Genomic DNA, 14,456 nt, shown 5'->3' with positions numbered 1-14,456 from the left:
TATGAGATATCATGGGTTCGGTCCCAGACTGTTGCATTAAAGCAAATATCATGACAGAGCACCTCACATGAATGTTTAGGTTTCCCAGTGCATGTGAAAATTATGTTTATGGGGCGCCCGGTGGCTCGGTCAGATAAGCATCCGACCTCGGCTCGGGTCACGACCTCACAGCTCGTGGGTTCAAGCCCCGCGTCGGGCTCTGTGCTGACAGCTCGGAGCCCAGAGCCTGCTTCGGATTCTGTGTCTCCCTCTCTGTCCCTCCCCTGCTTGCGCTCTGTCTCCCAAAAATAAATAAATAAACATTAGAAAAAAGTTATGTTTACACTACACTGTAGTCTGTTAAGTGTGCAATAGCATTAGGTCCAAAAAGCATACATACCTTAATATTAAAATGCTTTATTGCAAAAACTGCCAACCACTGTCGAAGGTCTCGGTGAGTCGTCTTCTGCTGGTGGAGGGTCTTTGCCTCCATGTTGGTGGCTGCTGACTGATCAGGGCGGTGGTCGCTGAAGGCGGGGGTGGCCGTGGCCGTTTCCTAGGATAAGACGACAGTGACGTTTGCCGAGGACAGGAAGATGCTGTGCAGGGAGGTGCAGCGGTCAAACACACCCAGCAGTTGCTAAGTTCACCGTCTTGTGTGGGTGCGGTTCGTGGGGCCTCAGAACAGTCACAATAGTAACAGCAAAGATCACCGGTCACAGATCACCGTAGCAACTCTGCCAGGAATGACAAAGTTTGAAATATTGCCGGAATTACTAAAATGTGACACAGAGACACAAAGCGAGCAAATGCGGTTGGAAAAATGGCCCCATGAGACTTGCCTGATGGAGGGTGGCCACAGAGCTTTAATTCGTAAAAAAACAAAAAACACAAGACAAACAACTCAGTGTCTGCGATGCACAATGAAGCAAAAGGCAGTAAAACAAGGTGTTACCTGTGCACAGAGGAAGAACTAAGTCCGGAAGCAGTCAGGGCAGTCCCCATCGAATTTGTGATACTGCTCTAGCATTTTTTAAAAAAAATTTTAATGTTTATTTTTGAGAGACCAAGCATGAGCGGCGGGAGGGGCAGAGAGAGAGGGAGACACAGGATCCGAAGCAGGCTCCGGGCTCTGATCTCAGCACAGAGCCCGATGGGGGACCCGAACCCATGGACTGTGAGATCATGAGCCTAAGTCAGACGCTTAACTGACTGAGCCACCCAGGAGCCCCTAGCATTTTTTTAAATGGCAATGACAGTGGATGATAAACATTTTCCAGATAGACTGGGGTGGGGGTGGGGGTGGAGGGCATTCCGAGGGGAAGGGACAGCTTGAGCGAAAGCTTGGCGGTGAGAAACAGCAGGTGTCTCCCCACAGTCAGCCTGGGGTGCAGGTTTGCAGGGATGATGCTGAGTTCATCTGGGGACGTGTGGAGTTTTGGGTGGTTGAGGGACATCCTGGCAGATGTTCTGGTTGGCAGGGCTTGAGCGCTGAGGAACATTCCTGGCGGAGAGATTTGGGGGCCATCTCAGTGGGAGCCTGCTCGGAAGAAGTGGGGAGAGAGGAGATGCCGGAGGGTGGAATGTGGGAGGCCGTGGCCAGAAGAGCCCCCTGAAGCGAACTGCGAAGGGACAGGCCGAGACGCCAAAGGGAAGCCTGGGGAGCCTGGGGCCACTGGGTCCAGAGGGGGCAGGTTTTGGGGAGAAAGTGGCTGCTGAGAGGGCCCGGAGGTCGAGCTGCTGAGGGTGGCCAGCCCTGAGGCAGACGGGGTGTGAGAAGGTGGGCCGGTGTCACTGTGGGAAGGTCGGCAGGGCCAGGTTCTGGGCACCCGGCTGCCAGATACAGGAGGCAGGCCTGGTCCCGCAGGCGGAAGCTTGCCCTGGAAGGCTTTGGAACAGAAGAGCAATGTGTTAAGAGCTAATGACTCTTCATTTGGCAGGTGGATTGGAAGGAGAGCAGGCAGCTAGAGGGACCGTTTGGGAATGGCTCAGTGAGGGGCAGGGAGGGTTTGAACTGGAGGGAGGGTGGCCCGCGGTGACCTCATAAACAGAAATGAAAGGACGTGCCCACACACTGCATAGGAGAGAGAGGGGTGGAAACAGGACCCCGCGGCTTTGAGCTGGGCAGGCAGGGTGGTGTCATCCTTAAGATAGAGGCCTCGGGGGCACAGGGACGGGGGTGGGGGCAGGGAGGGGGAGGGGGATGGGCGCTCAATTGAGCATCAGCCTCTTGATCTCCGCTCAGGTCATACCTCACAGTTTGTGAGATCGAGCCCTGCGTCGGGCTCTGTGCCGACAGTGAGGAGCATGCTTGGGATTCTCTCTCTCTCTCTGCCCCACCCCCTGCTGGCTCGCTCTCTCTCTGTCTCTCAAAATAAATAAACTTAAAGAAAAAAAAGAGAAGCCAGCTGAGGCTCAATTGAGGGCAGAAGCTGATGTGTGAAAACTTAGGAGTTCTGAAGGTCCCGTGGGGCATCTAGTTACAAATGTCCTGGGGCACCTGGGGGCTCAGTCGGTTAAGCCTCTGACTTCAGCTGAGGTCATGATCTCACGATTTGTGGGTTCAAGCCCCGCATCAGGCTCTGCGCTGACAGCTGGGAGCCTGGAGCCTGCTTCGGATTCTGTGTCTCCCTCTCTCTCTGCCCCTCCTCCCCTCGTGTTCTGTCTCTGTAAACTGAATAAACCTTAAAAAAATTTTTTTTTAATTAAGAAAAAAAAGTGTCCATGAAGCCACCAGGGGAGCCAGCACCGGCTCCGAGAGCCCGATGTGTAGGCATGAACAATTAAAGTCATGAAATCGGATTGGATTGTTCAGTCGAAGCATGTCAGGGAGAAAAGATGCGCGTCAGGCGTGGGCACAGAAGTCCAGCTGCTGTGTTATTTCTGCCTCCTCGCTAGTTCTCACTCCATCTCACTTGCGAGGAGAGAGGACCGGGCAGGCCTTGCCCCGGGCACACCACGCTTCAGAGGGCCCCTCCTGGCTGGCTGATCTGACTGTTCTGGCCGCAGAAAGGACTGAGGGCATCTTAGGAAGACAGGCCAGAAACAAGGCGGGATGGCATGGACGTGGGAGAGAGAAGAAAGGAACACGAGACTCAGAAGGAAACGAAAAACCCATGCAAATCGGACAGTGATCTTGTGGTAGCCTTCTGGGAGCACGACATGTCGCTCATCATGGGATCTCATGGCTGTAAAATGAAAAAATCCTCAGGAGAAGTATGGCTTTTCTTGACAGTATGCTCTGTGCTAGATGTCAACTGTGTGACCTTAGGCCGGTCTCACAACCCCTTGGTGCTCTGTTTCATCTGTAAAATGGAGTCAATCGTGGTCTGTCCCATAGGGCGGTTAAGTGCCCGTCTGTCTGTCTGTGTGCGTGTGTGGGGGGCAGAAGTGCCTTCCTCATCCTTACTCGTGCAAGCCTGGGGATGAGCACGTAGGTGAATCGGGAAGGTCGGCCGGTGGCTCTGGTGAGCAGGGTCTCCTCTGGCCACCGTCCTCTGGCCAGAGCTAAGCGCCCTGAGTCTCATTTTTGACTTGGCCTCAGTGCGTTAGCGGATTGCCCATGAGGCTGTCTGTCTTGTATCGCCATCCACGGGCATTGGCCCAGCCGGTCAGATGCTGGCTGGCCATTCTTCAGGGCCATCCCGCGGCAGGCTCCAGTTTTGGGGGCTCCAGGGTAAAGCTGTGTTTTCATGTGCCTACCACTTTGTAATCGTACAGGATTCTGCATAGTTTCAAGTTAGCAGACAGACACAAGCTGGTTCTGCTGTTTCATTTGACTTGAAACACAGGTCTGGAGTTCTGTGTGGAGATGTCCGAGTCGTATGTGAAGTAGACTCATTTCTTAATCTCTCCTTAGGGTGAACCGTATCTGAACACGGCGTACGGGCACATGATCTGCTACTGGGATGGCTCTGCTCATTATTTGATGTATCTGGTGATGGTGGCAGCCATAGCATGGGAGTAAGTCGGTCCGTCTGCTGTGTGTGCCTTTGCCTTAGCAACCGGTACGCGGGTACAGAAGGAAAACACAGATGTGGGGGCAAATACACAGACAGGCATACACGGACATGAACATACACTCCTTGGACACAGGTTAGACGTGGCTTTGTTTTCTTGGCATCGCTGCCTTTTGAACATGGCCCTCTGGATCGTCCCCTGCCGTGGTGACAAGCTTGGGCAGACCGCTCAAGTTACTGACTGTGTTCTAAGGACCGTCTCATTTGCTGGAGTGAAAGCCCAGTCCGTTCTGGTTTTAAACTTCCATCTCGTTTCGGTTCGAAGCTCTGTCTTTCCTCCACCTCCGGTTCCCGTGTGGCCCTGAGGCGTGGGGGTCTGCACTGAGGTCAGGGCGTATGGCCTCTCGTTTTGTTCTTTCTCGAGTCGCCATGCAGCTGGCCTCTCCGGGAATGTGTGTGTACGTACACGTGGAGCTAAAGGAAGAGGGGCAGGGTCTTAAGTGACACTTAGTTTTCTGGGGATTGATGCCCTCCGTTAGGATACGCTAGGTCTGTCACGTGGAGCACACGTGTGGCCTCTCGGGAGACCCTTCCACTGGAACCTGGGCGTTGCAAATCCAAGCAAGCAGAGCTCTCTCTGGCTGAATGCGTGGGACTCCTCTGCCATTGGTGGTACACCCGCAGCTTCTTTCCGTTGGGGTCCCTGTAACCTAGATCGCATACCCTTTGGGGTAGGATCTCTTCAAGTCCAGCTAGGTTCCTGGGCCTCCCCTTGGCTCCAGGTTAGAGAAAATGATGCATTCTTATCCCATGCCCCTGCTGCCTCAGTCATGAACTCAGGGACAGCTCCCGCTAAGTTTTGGACTTTTCTAGGCACTGGCTTCTCCCATCATGAAAGGTACCCAAGTTCCAGGGACCACGTCACGTATTTCAGAGAATGCCTGGGCTCTGCTCGGAGGCTGCCAGGAGTGGGCGAGTTTCTGTGGCTCAGTTAGCATCCTGCTGGGGAAGAAGATTCTTCTGCTGACAATCCCAGTCATTGTGAATCTGCTGCACTTGGCTTAGGAGGTGGGGCAGGCAGAAAACACAGTATCGGCCACCTGTTTCCCTTCAGATAATCTCCTTTTGATTCCTCATAGCTCCTTGTGGAGGTGGGCTGTCAGGGTTATCGGCTGAAAGAGCTTTTTGTCCACACTGCCTGGTAAGGTCAGGGGTGTCTGGTGGCTCCTTTTGAACACGGGGGAGGGGTTACATATTATCTTTGTCTCTAGAGCTCTGGCCAAAATTCTGACACCATGAAAAGTCCACTTACCATCCTATTACTCATACTTACAGTGATTTAAAATATGGGTCCATTTCCTTTCTTTTTGTGAACTTTCTTTTTTCCTTTCCTGCTGGGAACTTCTTACAAAACCGTCAAAAATGAGGCACTTCCTTTGACAGTGATTGTGCTGTAGATTAACAGACGACCAGTGTTGCAAGCGAAATTCCTATTCAAAAGGACACAAAGAGGGTTCTATGGTATAGATCACAGGTGGAAATGAAGTTTGATCACCAGGGTCCCCGACGGTTGATTTTTAACTATCGATTCAGTAAGTTTCGGTTCATAGACTTTACTAGTTAGGATACCGCTAATAATATGGATCATCTTTTGCTAATGGGTGTTCTAAGACAAGTGCACTAAGCCAAGATTTTTTCATTACAGGGAAAGCTATAGAACCATTGGCCTCTACTGGGTTGGATCTATTATCATGAGCATTGTTGTTTTTGTGCCAGGAAACATTGTGGGTAAGAAACTTTATCTTAAAATTCACTTTCCTTTTTCTGAAACAATGGGGAGTGTTCTTAAATAGAGGAGGTATCTTGGTTGTAACAGAATCAAGAAATTCCAAGCTTGTCACAACGCTGTTTGGCAGAATTCTTCCTTTTCCCCTCCTTAATCTCACTTTTTAAGAAATGGCTTTTGAGCAATTTTTGGAAGTAGACACTGAACAATTAGACAATGTTGTATCAGGGCTTCCTGACATATAGGATCTAGAGGGGGTGAGTATTGTGTTTGTGACTATAGGCAGTGTGCAAATGCTTCCTACAGCTTTGTGTATTATATGTAACTCGATACATTCGATAAATACATTTAAAAATGAAGGCTCTCAAAAGCTAATGTAAAAGGTAATTTACATGTGCAAGAAATCAGGGCATTATATTAAATATACTTTAAAAATACAGTGGATAGAATGTGCCTGTTAAAAAGCACCTGATAGTTTTAATTTGACCTGTTTTTTTGTTTGTTTTTTTTTGTGTGTGTCTCATTTAAGAATATTACCTGGTCCCCAGCACAATTTTAGACGGCTTGAGGTGGGGCGGTATCCTAAACGTTGCTTGTGTTTACACGTGCTTGTGGCAAACTTTTGACTTTTTCTTTCTTTCTTTTAAATAGGGAAGTATGGAACACGCATTTGCCCTGCTTTCTTCTTAAGCATACCATACACTTGTCTTCCTGTCTGGGCTGGTTTCAGAATCTATAATCAGCCGTCAGAAAATTATAATTATCCCTCAAAGGTGATTTTATTACATTAACTGTAACCTGTTCCCAAGCGCACAGGGCTCACTCACATCTGGTGATCGCACTGAACCACGCCTCCGTGGACGGGAGCATCTGGGGCAGCTGGTTTGACTGTGTCGATTCTGTGCATTGGTCACGCCTTAGTTACAGTGGCAGGGAGGGTGTTTCTGTCTGCTTCAGACATCTGCTTCAGTGGGCCAGGCCGTGCTGTTGGTCCGAACTGGCTGTTCCCATCAGATTCTGCATCAGTGCATGGCGTGTGTGGTTTGTCTGAGGCTGTTTATGGCCTGGCATTTGAGCATCCGGGCCCCTCTTTCAGAGATGCCAGTGCATGTACTGTCCCAAGGGGAGGCTGGAGAGATGCTGCTATTCAAGGTAGCACACACAGCCACAGGGTGTGATTTACCAAGAGATCCAGGCACATGGAGACTGGCTCCAGGACGTCTTCTGAGACCCCTCCCTTCCATTCACAGCCAAGGTGGTCGGAGTGAAACAGTACTGGCTGGGGGGGGGGGGCGGGGGGTACTCTGTTAAGGTCTTCATTTCTAAGGTAGTAACGTCTTTCTAAGTTTCTCTTCCTTTTTATAGGTATTAGATCCCCAGGCAAGATTCTTTAAGCAAAATATGAAAATATGAATTACCAGAGATAATCAGACCGTGATTACTCATACTCATTTTACTGTCAGATTTACGTAGAATTCATTAACATCCATTGTAATTTGCAAACACTTCATTTGTAAACAAGTAGACACCTGCTGAGTAAACTCAGGTTGGGGCACTGCTGGCTTCTGCTCCCTCACATCCTTTTGAGGAACCAGGGGGTAGCCAAAAAGAAAAAGCAAGCAGTAACCATAGCCTTGGGCCCTGCTGCTTTTAAAGTCTCCATGTCCGTGCCTCAATGGAGTGTTCATGTCATAAGACACATACAACTGTTCATGATCATTTTTTAAATGTTAAAACACAGTGGTGGCCAGGGAGAAATGGACACGGTCACACAATGCTGAGAGGAATAAATTCAGAATCGCTCTGCAGAGCAATTTGGCAGTGTTTATCAGCCTTGGAATATTTAACCCCTTAAATTGTGCGTCTAAGGCCCTACCCTCAGAAAATCATCAGAGAGATGCTAAGACTTATGTACAGAATTGTTCAACATCACATTAACGGTGAAAATGCATAAATATCCACCCGTGAGAGAATGGCTACAATATGTTGTTTCCACATGATTTTAAAAGTTTTAGGAGAGTTTTTAATAATGTGGCAAAGTGCTTATAATATAGGTAGATGTTGAGTGTCAAAAGAACACTCAAATTTTGTCAAATTATTTATACGTAAAGTCATAATTTTGTAAAATATAAATGTGGTGTATGTATGTATATCTGTATATATATGTGTATATATACATAAATTTACACATATGTATACATATATAGGGAAAAATATAGTGACTCTATAGTGTGATGGGTTTATGGTTTACCTTACTTTTAAAATGAGCGTATCTCATATAATGATAATCACAAAACTGCTATCTCAAGAAAACTTTAAGGACTCCTAGAGTTCGAAGGAAACTTCAAGGTGACCTGGCCCAATCTCCTCATTTCACAGATGAGTGATCTGGAAGCTGAGAGGAGGAACATGATTTTCCTAACTTACGTGCCTAGTGGTTTAGGATATGAATCCCTCCCCGTCCAGCATCTCAGCCCTCCTGCTTCAGTAGACCTCAGACTCTTTCTTGGTGCTTTGGGCCTGCTCATGGGTTATAAACTCTATTTTAGGTCGTTCAAGAAGTGCAAGCAAAGGACCTGCTGAGAAGACCATTTGATTTAATGCTGGTCGTGTGTCTCCTCCTGGCAACTGGATTCTGTCTGTTCAGAGGCTTGGTAAGTGTAACAGATCAAAGTAACATTAAAAAAAAAAAAGAGAGAAATACATATTTAATCAGACTTTCTAGAGCCTGGAGGCCTGGCCCTGCTTGCTGCCACTCCCACCTGTGGGGGTCACCCCCAGGCCTTCCTCCCTCCAGGGTGGCCCCTGCCTCGTCCCTGGACGCCACCTCCTTCGGGTCCCTGGATCAAGCCCCACCCAGGGGTCTCTTCCTTCCCCCGTTTTAGGGTGCCTGAAAAATTAGCCATTAGAGTTTCATTCTTTTGGCTTCTTTGAATGTTTCTGATTCTGATGTAAATGTCTTTGGGAAGGGTGATACCTGAAGAGTCCGGTAAGGCTGTGTTCTCAGGGACTGAGGAAGGTCCCTAGAAGAAGGAGTTAGAATCTTGGCTATTTACCTGCTGTATGGCCTTCGGAAAATGACTTAGGGTCTTTGACCTCGGTTCCTTTCGCTATAAAATAACAGTACCTACCTAATGGTATTGGGTTGAAGATTAAATAAGATCATAGACATCAGAACGCGTACAGAGGGCCCTATACGTGGTAAGTGTTCAGGAAACGGTTGGTGTTACTCTTTTTATCAATAGATGATCCTTGGCGATGCCCCAGTTTCGTGATTTGTTTTTAGCAGAAAGAAATAAAAGTGGCCGGAATGATACAGATAATTATACGCATCGTCAATGGCAGTTACTGTCCTAAGGCTGCTGGCGTTGCACAACAGTTGGGGAGCCAAGTGTGAGCTGCTGTAGCTGATTCACTGTCTTGGGGTCCTGTGCTGCTGGCTGGGATCAGCGCGAGAGGCTGTCTTAAGAGCTGTCTCTATCAGGAGAGCAGAAATTTCCTGCAGTAGCGTCGGCTGACGGGAGGAGTGGCCCAGGGAAGAAATGCAAAGAAGCAAGGCCGTAGACTTTACTCAGACCACAGAGCAGTTAAACTTTTGGTTTTTTTCTGCAGTAATCTCCATGCCCAAGGTGGGGCGTGAACTCACGACCCCAAGATCAACAGTCGCAAACTCTACTGACTGAGCCAGCCAGGCACCCCCAAAACTGCTCTTTAGTTTGTGTCGTTCCCAAAGTTAAAAGAAACACAGGAACAACAAAATGAGCCCCAGCTGTGTTCTCACACAGGAGGAAACTGTGTGCATGTGGGTGTTTGCACACTCGGTGGGCGGGGCTTAGGCAGACGGGCTTTTAAATTGGGGTCCATTTTTACCAACTCTGCCACTGGTCGGTGTCCATGGATGTGATCTAGGTGGGACGACATTTATGGCTGCGGACGGGAGGGGTGATGCATGAGGCCAGTGACTCAGAGGGGACCCCGTAATGTGCCAGAGACACTTTGTTCTGTGTTTCCTTTCAAAGTGGACACACGATGTGGCTTCACACAGGACTCTGCTTTCAAATCCTTATCCTTTACTGCCCCTAAAGGCCATATACTGAGGCACTTGCTGGAGAGAGGAGGATGCTATTTTTGGAATATTGCAAAGCACAGTAAGATGAATTTGGTGTGAACACGAATGGGCTTTTCTTAAGAGTGGGCTAGTGATTTCCAGGAAGTGAAACTGGTAATCCAGCATGAGCTGTGCTTTGGCTGCTGAAGTCTAGATCCTTAAGCCGAGTCCTCAGAAGGTAGCAAGAACAGAGCATTGGCCATTTCCTGCTCCTCTCCTAACTCTCCTTCACGTCCTTAGAGTAGATCTGTAGACTTTGTTTTCTTTCCCTTTTACTGATGACCTTCTGCAACACAGTTTTTGTTGAACAGCTTGTGGCTGTACTTGGAACGTTTAGCCTTATCAGCAAACCATAAGAATCAGATGTGAGTATGACTTTATAATTAATTCGTTTTTCTTCTCAGATTGCTTTGGATTGCCCGGCTGAGCTCTGCCGATTTTATACACAATTTCAAGAGCCCTATCTAAAGGATCCTGCTGCTTATCCTAAAATCCAGGTCAAGTAGTTATGAAGCCTCAGATTTTTCTTTTTCTTTTTAAAAGAAAAAAAATTTTTAACGTTTTTATTTATTTTTGAGACAGAGAGAGACAGAGCACGAGCAGGGGAAGGGCAGAGAGAGAGGGAGACACAGAATCTGAAGCAGGCTCCAGGCTCTGAGCTGTCAGCACAGGGCCTGACGTGGGGCTCAAACTCACGGACTGTGAAATCATGACCTGAGCTGAAGTTGGATGCTTTAACCGACTGAGCCACCCAGGCGCCCCAAGCCTCAGATTTTTCTAATGTTAATTTTCTTTCTTGAAGAATGGGGACATGTGGGGGCACCTGAGTGGCTCAGTTGGTTAAATATCCGACTTGGGTTCAGGTCATGATCTCCCAGTTCATGGGTTCAAGCCCCTCATCGGGCTCTGTGCTGACAGCTCAGAGCCTGAAGCCTGCTTCGGATTCTGTGTCTCCTCTCTCTGCCCCTCCTCCGCTCTCTCTCTTCCTCTCAAAAATGAACAAACATTAAAAAGAAAAAAAAAAAAAGAATGGGAGCATGTGGATCCACGTAGGAGATGGGAATTAGAAATGTTCAATCTCTTGTGCTTTTCGTCGTGTGCGGTTAGCTGTTACTTTGCTGACGGTGTTCTTTCTCTGTTCAATACAGATGCTGGCATACCTGTTCTATTCTGTCCCTTACTTTGTGATTGCGCTTTACGGCTTAGTGGTTCCTGGATGCTCCTGGATGCCTGACGTGACACTGATACATGCTGGAGGTCTAGCCCAGGTACCCAAAATACGCTCTATTAAGAAAGCTCGCTGGGGATTTGGCGGTCATTGTTGAGTATCTGCAAAACATCTCTGCTTGGTGTTTAAGGAGTAGGAGATAGTTACTAGACACATCCCCTTTCGTTTTACAGTTCTTTGGAAGACGTTTCTGCACGTGCATTTTATTTAAATCTCACAGTAACTAGATATGTGATGGTTGCTGTGCCATCCAGTTATACAGATGAGGAAACTGAGGCCCAGTGAGGTTACGTGATTTGTCCAAGGTCACATACCCAGCAGGTGCCACCACAGCCTTCCAGGACCCTTCCCCAGGCTCTGAACAAAAATACTTGAGAGCTGTTATCTTTAAGACGCCTATCTAAAGTTAAGATTTCAGAATTCTGTTACATGACGGTATCCCGAACCAGGGAAATGGGTTTGGAGAAAGTTCCATTCTTTCCTCTTGCGACTTAGCCAAGTCCCTGCCCTAGAGTGAATGCTTATTTCATTGAACTGGAATAAATTTATCTAGGAAATTGTATTATTATACAAAGCACATTTTTACAAGATAACTAGCAAAACAAACTGATCTTAGGAACAAGGAAGAAAATTATTAAATGATTTTATCTTTTCCCCCCCTCTTACTATAAATAAAAACAATAACAAATGAATTCATCTTTTAAAAATCATTCTCTGCATCTTGCTCTTTTCAAGCCGGCCTAAGAATGAGGTTCATCTGGAAACTGTCAGCATGTATGGTTAATTATGCTCCTGGTTATAGTAACTGGGATGGCAAAAGAACACTTTAGAATTTACAGGGTGGAAAAACAGCTACAGTATTTATGGGTTAATCCTTTGGGCTAAATCCTTCCAGTCTGAGGTCTTTAAAAAAATTTTCTTAAAACCCACGAATCAACTGCGAGATCATGACCTGAGCTGAAGTTGGACACTTAACTGACTGAGCCACCCAGACACCCCTGAGGTAATTCTTAATTACAGAATTAGAATACTAGTATCAAAAAAGCTGATGCAGCATCCAGAGCAAGGGTTCCTGTTCTTTCCTTGGAGGACTGAAGGGGAAGAGAACCAAGATTTACCCTCTTAGCAGACCTCTGAAGAGGTCTTTATTTCCATATCTTTCAATACTAACTATAAGCTGACTTCCAATTTTCTGTCTTTAGCTCCAGCTGTCCCCAGACTCCTATACCTAATCCCAAACTCCGTGTTTTCACGCGGCTATCTCGGAGTTAGTGTCTAAATGAAACAGGACTCCTGACCCTCCTACACCCTCTCTCTCCCCACCGCGGCCTGCAAACAGATCCTCCCCCGCTTTCAGCAGCTCCTTCCCATTCCCTCACCCCTACCATCTAGCCCATCACTAGGTCATTAGTCCTGTCTCCAGAGTAACCCTCAAACCCCAGTGAGTTCCAGCCCACTGCCCTGCACTGGTCTGAGCTCTCCTCTAACTTGGGTGAGGCAAAGCAGGCTGTGCTCTACTTACCTACTTGGGTAGGGACAGGCTGTGCGCTCTGCCGGGGTAGCAAATACTCAGTGGCTTAACACACTAAAGTTTTATTTCTTGCTTGTGCAAAGATGATCATGTGGGAGAGTTTCCACAGCCAGGTCTGGCACCACCTCGGCTGCAACGGAAGCAGACAGAGGTGGTCTTCCTGTGTGCCCGTGCCCTGGAACCGTGCAGTGAACCCACAGCACTCCCGTGTGCCCGTGCCCTGGAACAGTGCAGTGAACACACAGCCTCCTCCCTGCAGGTTTCTTAAAAGCTAAGAGAGCTGAGGCTGAGGACAGCTTGTTACTCGCCTGGGTCACAGTTACTAAACGGCAGGCAGAATAGGGGAATAGGGGCACGGAATCCTGTCTGACCCCAAAGCCCATCTTCTTCTCTACTGTTCTCTCTCTTCTCCTGCAAGCAGCGAGCCATGGTAGTGGCATGGCTCAAGCAGTGAGCACAAGGCAAGACTTCCTATGGGCACGGAGGCACCGGAGAGCCTCAGGGGGGGTGGGGGGGGGTGGGAGGCAGTCACACGTGAGCGGGCTCTGTGGGCTGTCAGGCTGGGCAGGGGTGCAGCAGGCCAGAGGGCAGAGTGAGCCCTGGCCTGGATTTTCTTGGCTGCGTTCTCCTGAGCTCTCCCAGAGAGGGCTCCCTCTCAGCTCACTCTTACCGGCCCCCTCTCTTCGAGGATCATCAGCTTGCTCAGGGTTGGACACAATCGGATTTCTTCTGTGTGTCCTGTGCCTTGCTTGGTCTGCCCCCCACCGCAGGAACACAGGGTGTCATCATCTAGGAGGCTGACAAGAGGGAGGCCAGGTGTAGGACCCAGTCAAGTCTCGGGAGACAAGTGGAGGAAGAGGCAGGAAAAGTAGGTCAAGGCCCAGTCACGTGGGCAGTCAGCAGTCAAGAGGCTTGGGAAGGTCATACCTTGGGGGCAAGTGGGTGCTTGAACCTGGGGCACTAGGGCTAACCCTGGGTTGTACCTGCTGGGGAGGGCTAAGCTTGCAGACAGGCACCCGCGACTCCAGCCAGGTGGTTCTGGGAAGGGCAGTGTGGATGGCAGAGCCCCGGGCCGCAGTCAGCAGCTTCAGCCAGACCCCCAGGCCTCGCAGGAGCCCTTGGGCTCATCCGTCACTGCCCACTTGGACAAGGCAGCTGGAGGCTACAGACTAGATCCTGTCAATGTCAGAAGGATGTTTCTCCCAACCCAGTAGAATGCTGTCATCCGAGAACTGTTGTGTCTGACATTTCCATGACTCTTGGCTTGGCTTTAGTATTTACATATTCAGAGAGCTCAGCCTAAGGAAAAGTTACAAATCCTAACACAACAGTGCACGCGATGAGAACGCTGAATTTGTTACGTGATGTTTCCTACCTAGCCAATACTTGCTCATGAAATGAATTCTCGCCTTGGGAGGGAATTCACGGAAAACACCCTCCATAACCCCGACTAACATCCCTAGCTTGCTAAAATGACCATTCCTCATTTAGGGGTTTTGTGCATTCCCAACCCCCTAACTTGATCAAAACCTGCATTTCTTGAAAGGCCTAGTGAACTCCCAGGAGTCTATGTGATTTAATAAGGAAAACAAATCTTTGAAAAATTCCTAGGTCAGTACAAGTCAGTGAAAAACATGTTAGTTATTGAGCCCCTGCCTTCAGATCATGGAGGAATCTGCCAAATCTCCTGCCTTCAGAAATTGAAATATCCATCAGAAAGTAAAAGAAAACAAAATCAAATCAAACCACGACACATTTTTTACACCAAAGAGTTCCAGTGGGGACTTATTCAGAACCCAAGTGTCTCTTCATATAAAATTCTTATGTAGGATTAAAGTTGCAAATCTAGTTTGAAATAGGCTGCT

At 48.3% G+C, this 14,456-nt stretch overlaps 1 protein-coding gene across 5 annotated transcripts in view; it reads left to right on the top strand.

The window, feature by feature from the left end:
* Positions 1-14,456, top strand: part of TM6SF1 (transmembrane 6 superfamily member 1) — a 57,110-nt gene that overhangs the window by 10,377 nt on the left and 32,277 nt on the right. For 2 of the 5 annotated variants that reach the window (XM_043554632.1, XM_043554631.1), the window contains exons 4-9: positions 3,839-3,942; positions 5,644-5,726; positions 6,376-6,497; positions 8,274-8,378; positions 10,237-10,329; positions 10,981-11,100. In XM_043554632.1, coding sequence (XP_043410567.1) covers positions 3,839-3,942; positions 5,644-5,726; positions 6,376-6,497; positions 8,274-8,378; positions 10,237-10,329; positions 10,981-11,100 — 627 coding nt within the window. The remainder of the gene's footprint in view (positions 1-3,838; positions 3,943-5,643; positions 5,727-6,375; positions 6,498-8,273; positions 8,379-10,236; positions 10,330-10,980; positions 11,101-14,456) is intronic. The other 3 variants (XM_043554633.1, XM_043554635.1, XM_043554634.1) reach the window with 3 other exon arrangements.

This window comes from Prionailurus bengalensis, chromosome B3 (assembly GCF_016509475.1).
Source record: "Prionailurus bengalensis isolate Pbe53 chromosome B3, Fcat_Pben_1.1_paternal_pri, whole genome shotgun sequence".
In the NCBI taxonomy this organism is placed as follows: Eukaryota; Metazoa; Chordata; class Mammalia; order Carnivora; family Felidae; genus Prionailurus; species Prionailurus bengalensis.
This window is presented reverse-complemented; position numbering and strand designations above follow the sequence as displayed.